The 7,158-nt window shown below is 40.6% G+C and overlaps 1 protein-coding gene across 3 annotated transcripts in view; it reads left to right on the top strand.

Moving 5' to 3' along the window:
* The first annotated feature begins 5,241 nt into the window (after positions 1 to 5,241).
* P58IPK (DnaJ P58IPK-like protein) overlaps positions 5,242 to 7,158 on the top strand; it is an 85,683-nt gene continuing 83,766 nt past the window's right edge. For 2 of the 3 annotated variants that reach the window (XM_087382377.1, XM_087382376.1), the window contains exon 1: positions 5,242 to 5,448. In XM_087382377.1, coding sequence (XP_087238503.1) covers positions 5,349 to 5,448 — 100 coding nt within the window. In that variant the 5' untranslated portion in view covers positions 5,242 to 5,348. Of the gene's footprint in view, positions 5,449 to 5,596; positions 5,643 to 7,158 lie in introns of those variants that run through there. The other variant, XM_087382378.1, reaches the window with a different exon arrangement.

The following is a 7,158-nucleotide window of genomic DNA, read 5'->3' as shown; positions in this document are numbered from 1 at the left end:
CCAAAATGAATTATGTCCTCAACAAAATATATTGCTCAAACTTGCAATAATAAAACAAATACAAAATTGGCCCATGGCCATATATAATGCGCTATGCGACACCTCAATCGGTACCTTCGTACTAACTCCAATCCTCGCTATGAGTTCCATCACCTGTACTCAAGTCGGCAATTACATTAGTTATTAACAATCGATTGAACGAATCACCGAATCAACCGATCCTAACATAACCGCGCTCAAAGCACAATAATCAAGCACAACACCAAAAACACTAGTGACATCAATATTAACATGGAATCACCCACAATACTGACCATCTAGCATGGCAAAACATAAGCTAGTCAGGCATCTTCAACTAACCACACAAAGTATCCACTAGGACCCCCGCCACATCCGGTGCGCTCCTATGGAGTACTTTGCCATAGTCACACTTGACTAAAATAATAATGTCCAAAGAAAGATATATATCAGAAATATATTTTTCGTAACACTTGAGGAATCAATCTTTACAGTAGGTAGCATAGAGGGAAGTTTTCTCTTTTTGAGCCCTTGTTAAGTCATGTGTCTTTATCAGTCATTGATTTTATGAAGATCCAATGGTTGACAATTTTATTTTATTTTTAATGGCTTTTCACTCTCTTTCCTCTTCACCCCATCTTGGCGACTGGTACTTTCTTCCGAGATCTAGGACTTCTTACTTTAATACTACGCTCAACCACATGCCCTCGACCAATTCGGTATACACACAAACCCCATTGTTGTTTCCATCTTGCACCTTACCTACTTGAACCTTGCCTGATCGCAACCGTTAGCAACAAAGGATGATCGTAGCTTTTCTTCAAAGCTAGAAAGCTACGGAACGACCTTGCCCATTTCCAGGTTTGTCTAACTTTTTACATAATCTTGCCCGTGTAAAGGTGTATGTCACGAGAATTGTTTGTGCAATTTTTGATATCGCCACCCAATGCATCGTCACTCTTCAATTGTGGAGAGAATCGAGAAGGCTAGACATGATTTTGGGTACTTCTCTTTTTGTTTGTGCACATGCAAGGATGTGTTATATGATGGTGTGCAAATCAGACAAGGATTAGTGGTAGCGAAGTTCTTGGACTCTTTTCACAAGACCGTGAAGGCTATAGCTTCGCAATTGAGGCACCAGCCAGTGACACTTGCACACACAGAGAAATGCTTCGATGGGAAATCTATCTCGACTTTCTTAGAAAACAAGCCACCCTTGCAAAAGGTAGCTACTAGCAAGGATCAAATCGAGGGGAAAAGGGATCATGGGTATTTGCAAATCACATCGCCGCAAAGTAGTAGCCCTCCAATGAACCAAGGACCAAGGCAACATAATTGCTAGCACTCTTCAGTGCAATCGATAACTCATGTGCTGCTCCCATCCTTCAAAGTCACACAACTATTTGAGGTAAAAGAGTCGCTAGTCAATTCTTGAAATTGAATATCATCTGGGAATCTAATAGACAATCGACCTAGAATTGTTGATTCTTGTGTTGAACGAGGCAAAGTTTTGGACGTAGATTTGGGGAAAGCCTCTGTGTTTGATGTGTGCCACAAACATATAAAGCATCACAGCTTGCAAAGCATCCTAGATGTATTGCACCTCTATTGCACTTGTGGCAACATCTAAGCGATTCAATTAGTTTAATAGGCATAGGAATTGTGTAATCGTATGCAACCTCCTCTTCGCATATTTTTTGTCTTTGCAAATAGACACCACAATGAGGAAACATATGTTAAGTCGATGACGAGAAAAAGTGCGAATGATCATAATGATAGAGCTATACACATTGTATCAAAACCATTTGATTGGTGGCTCAAAGATTATGTTGAGGTTGTGGACTTGTTGCGAGCGGGCGTGCGGTGCAAAAAAGCAACCTGCTACATGAAATAGTGGGTTATGTTGTGGAAAAGCAGCTAGTGATGACAAACAACCAAATAGAACACGTTCAAAGTCTTCCAAATCTCCAACAAAGAGCTCACTCACAAATGACCTCCATCAAAGCTCAAGCTGTGCATAGTAGGAATCGAACCTCCATGACACCCCATACTAGAGTAGAGATAGGAATGCAAACCCAATAATCAAAATAGAACCTACAGAGAAGTCAGGCTAAGAAGTTGTAGATAAATGGGAGGAGAGGCGCAAGGAGTCACTGTTACGAGTATGCAAAGCTCAAGCCGCTGAGAATGGAGTAGAGTCGAGTGATGACATAAAAGCTGACACCTACGCATAGAAGAGCTTGAAGGCACCCACCATCGAGGTGCAACCAAAAATCTCCATGGACTGCAAACAAGGCAAGCACGGTGAGCAGAAGGCAGGTAGGAGGCAAATTAAAGAACAAAAGCTAACAACAACTTTGGAGAAGCCAACCACCACCCACAAGCAAAGAAGTTGGAGGTGCCATAGAAGAGAGCGCAAGAGTAGCGCTTCAAGCAAAAAACAAGGTTGCCTCACACAAAAAGAGCTACAGGATCTCCAAGAGAAGAAACTCGATCAGAGAAGGAGAGGAGCTTGGCTGGGATAGGTTTGAGCATGGAGAAGGAGCTCGGGTGCAAAGAACTTAGAGGTGGAGAAGAAAAGGTGACTCAAGGATTTCTAGAGCAGGACACAACTCTGTATTAAATCATGAAACAACTCGAGGAAATAAACAATGGAGAAGATGTTCTTTCCTGGTTTTCTAAAGCTTGGAAAGCAAAAGTATGGTTGCTGTAAGTGCATCATCGTGGATTGGCAACTCAAACTACACATGAGGATCTCTGTCAGTCCCTCTTCTGTCCTGGTACATGTACCCCAAAGATCGAGATCACCCTTTTTTCTCTTTGCTTGTGAAACCTAGGACCAGAGATTTTGGCATTAGAAAGGATGCTTGATCTACTCCAAATCTCACACCACAGAGCTCTTGTGCCAAGTTGGATAGAAAGAGAACAATGGTGTTAGGCTACATGATGTTAAGGAGGTTTGGTATGTGCAATTTCTAAACTTCGTAAGATGTCTCCCTTGCACGTCAAGGATATTCCGACCTTTGTAAACAATCGAGATGCTACCCACTAGTAAATGTGGACTTATCTTTCCAATCATATGCAAGAGATCTACGAGGTAGAGTGAGTTCTTGTCAGTACCATCTAGAGAAGCCTTAGCATGACTAGTGGTATCTTAAAAATGGGAGCTTGAAGTGGTTTTCTGCATACAAAAACAATCCAAGGTACTAAGATCAAGTGAATGGCCCACAATTGCTTCCTCTGCCCTCTCATTTGTTTTCTCATCACTAGCCGAGTGTTTCAGCTCTGCCTACACACACTTCCAATAGTGCAAGAAGAATCAGCTTTCACAGGAAGCCTGGATATTGCCTCTAAGATCAAAGAAATCACCAAAAGACGATGAGAATTTGAATTCCGTGCAGCATGCTGCTCATAGGGATTTTACTAGCCTTTGACTACAATTACTACTATTGACATTTAGGTAATATGCAAGTACATATGGCGAATCAAACTTAGATTTTCCTTGCATGTAAAAATAATTTATATTAATATAACTGAATAATGGCTTAATTACGATAAATTTTGAGCCAAGACTTTTTACTTTTGTCAGAAATGTAGGTTTATATTGCAACATTACATGTAGTAATTTATAAACGTACTCTCAGAAATGTCATTGACATTCCAACACTACATGTAGCAATTTATATATAAAATTTTGATAAAAGCTATACTAATGATTTGTTGTTCAATAATACCGTATTTTTATATTGTTTCCATTTCAGATGTGTTTTTTGCATCTTTTCAGAAAGTGAAGCAGACGTACATACTTCGAATTTGGATGCTCAACTTGGAATACAAACACGCCCATTGAGATTTAGATAATGTGTCAACCTCTTACATATTCACGATACTCAATCTCGGTGCTAACAGTCTCGGAGATTTCAATCTTGGCGCACGGGGAAGGGCCCATTCCCTTGGATTATAACTCTTTGGGAAAGGAAGCGCATTGCCTCACCGCCCACACTATATGTGGTTATATAAAGTATATTATATATATGTTTTGAATTTCACCTTATTTGTTGACTTTTGCTTTTGCATATTCTAAATTCTTATTTGTTTCGGTTTTGAGATACTCGCAAGACAGGAACGCTTAAACACACATGACATTTGCTCGGGACGTACTATTGCTTGCTTAATTTCTAGTCAGCTATTTCCCTTTCTTGACTTTCAAAACTTACTGAAATCATATTTTTCAGTTTTCTTCCATCTCCTCGAGCCATGTGTAATGAATATGAGCCCCTAGATTGATTTTAGCCCTTACAAATATGAGCCCTTAGATTGATTTCAATGAAGGTTTTCTTCAAATAGCGTAAAAACTCGTGGGTAAAAGCATACCTTTGCTTTTTAAATGCAAAAAGGCAAAAAGCCTACAATTTTGATATTCTCAACTTACTTTTTCCATTTCAATTTAAAATATTATTAATTTAAATCAACTTATTATAAATTTAGTAATTCGTTCCACCTTTCCCCTTAGGTGGCCTACGGCACCCTAGTTATCCATTATGAAGTCCAGAATAAAAGCACTATCTTTGACATTTGTTTTGTGTCTCATGTCCAAGAACTTTTTCTTTATATAACAATGATAAACTGCTAGGTCTAAGATAGAGATTACGTAAAAAGAGAGTGTAAAATATTGAGTTTGATATCCGGTAAAGGGGCCAGTAAAGAGGCGAGTGCCTTTAAAATGTCATCAACCCCCCCAATAGGGAGGGAGGGGCCACCCAATGCTCTTCATAGAAAAAGATGATGTGTCAAGCTCTCCTTTCACCATTTTTTGGACACACAGTGCCTTAGTACTGGCCCTCACCTGACGTAAGCTCTGGAACTCATAGATTTCTATCTTCCACAATTTTTTAAAAAAGTTTGAAAATAAAAATTAGCTCCCTATTACTAGCCGATGACTGAGATAGCTTTAAATCTGAATTCTAATTTTAGGAAGGCAGTTTTCGCCATGGATTAGTGCTAAAATGTTAGCCCTCCATAGTTCCGGCTCCGTTACCCTACACGGAGATGAAAAACTACGCATGGGGAATTAGGCACAGGGCCAGCTGACATGGCTGGATTGCCAACGTGGATGCCGCCTGCTGACTTGGAGCCTTGTTATTGGTCGGCGAAATGGCTTATGACGTGGCGATGCCCGCGCTTCAAACTAGCAGGACTCTTCGGCTTCGAAAGCACTTCGTCTGCAACAACAACCAAGAGAGTGTGCAATTGTCTGCGATATTTCTTGGAGAAATCGCTTTAAGATCTGCTCGTCGGCTTGAAAATTTTGTCAAACCCTTTATTTCCGCATGGGTTGCCTCTGGGCGCAGCGCCATCGCGCTCTTCAATGCGTTTTCCCCCTCTTTCTAGTCGTGTTCCACGAGCTGCAAGCTGTAGCGGCGGATTCTGGTACTGCTCCTACCTAGCTATTTACTATATTTAGAAAACAAAAATCCCGGTTGGTTTGGGTCGCGATTCAGATTAAGAACCGTCCCTGGCAATTTACTTCGCACTAGCTAAATGCGTCGATGAGCGGCATGTATAGCTTACAGGAGTGGCGGAGTGCTCGGAGTCTCAAGGTGAAAACGAGATGATCAATGCGAGTAACGCAGCTATCGAAAAATTCATCAAGAGTCATGCAAATCGATTGGCTTCTCTTCTAGCTGAAAGCAAGCCTTTTTTGTGCGACGGTTTGTGGCCAATTGTTTGGAGATGCAATTTCTAAGTTGCACCATCCAAATAAGCTGAGACTTAACATACTGCCTGGGAAGCAACGATTTCTTTGTAAGAAGTACACATTTCAGCATGAAAGCTTTTACATAAGGCGATATGTCTCCCTTCACACACGGTAGCTAGTAGCCTAGCATATTTTTGTTCAAAGATCACGAACCTATAATTTCTCTTCACGTTAAGGGTGGGAATCTAATGGAGTAGTAAATTAGGTGTATCGACACTATTTGATTACCTCCATCACTGTGTTATAATTATGTGATCTCACGGATAGATGGTTGGTTCTCTTATCCACGCATGATGGCCTTGCAATTCTATAACCAGGCGTTGGTTTTTTGTTCCTCCACGCTGTATGCCCACAGGCCTTCAACCTTTCTTCTGTCATTATAGTTTTTTCATCTTGACCTTTGTTTGCAAGAGGCTGCAAGCAAGCAGAACATGCCTAAGTTTCACGAGGGGCCCAGACTGATATAACCTTTTGAGTTCCTTGCAGACCTGTCTATTGATATATGCATATAGTTCTGAAAAGGAAAATGTACTCATTTCAGCAGTGACCTGGTCTCTCCAGTGTTATATATATCTGCTGCATCAGTGGACAAGCAGATGGCGATTAGCTGGTTTAGTTTTGTCTTCGCTAAAGCATTCACTAGGTTTTGTTCGACACCTTTTACCACTCAATTTTTTAGTTGATTGTATATAACAGGGTTGTAAGAGAAAGTTGCTCTACTTGGTATCCTTATTTCAGGGATTGATATGTGCACACTTAAAAGGAAAAGCACAAACCCCCATCCATCATCTCATTCTTATGTTGCAACCATAGGACCGGACCGATCGCAAAAGAACTTAACATTTCCCATGAAGATTGTGATCTACAAAGGTCACCCTGCATATGAGAGGGTTCATTACTTGCAGATCTATGTGAGTCCCTGCAATTCGCGAGCTCAGGTATATTACTGACTGCAGGTTGCTATAAGACAAGAATCTGGGAGGACCATTGGATCTTCTACCGATGCCCAACTTATTTTGGCATCAGGGGAGGTACCAGTGTCAATTTCAAGAGGTATTTTCCATTAGTTATCTAGGTGAGGACCCCTATTTCTATTCATAGTGCAGGTGTGACTATAGAGATCATTTACTTAGAGCACAGGGAGCATCTCGTCAGGATCCCACATAGAGACTCATGATTCTCACCTTGAAAGAAGCAAATTGACTAATCTGGGTGTGTGATAGCAGAAAGCTGTAAAAGGCTAGTGCAATCAATAGGCTAAAAAAGGAAAAATTAAATAATTATGCTAATTAGGAGCAAATTAATGGGTTAATTATTCTGACCTAACACTCGGGTCAAGCTTATAGCCTAATTTTGTCAATTTTATTAAACCTTCTAAACAC

Source organism: Dipteris shenzhenensis, chromosome 12 (genome assembly GCF_047967505.1).
Source record: "Dipteris shenzhenensis isolate YYH24624 ecotype China chromosome 12, Dip_SZ_1.0, whole genome shotgun sequence".
NCBI classification, from domain to species: domain Eukaryota; kingdom Viridiplantae; phylum Streptophyta; class Polypodiopsida; order Gleicheniales; family Dipteridaceae; genus Dipteris; species Dipteris shenzhenensis.
Note: the sequence above shows the minus strand (reverse complement) of the source record. Positions and strands in the feature narration are given on the sequence as shown.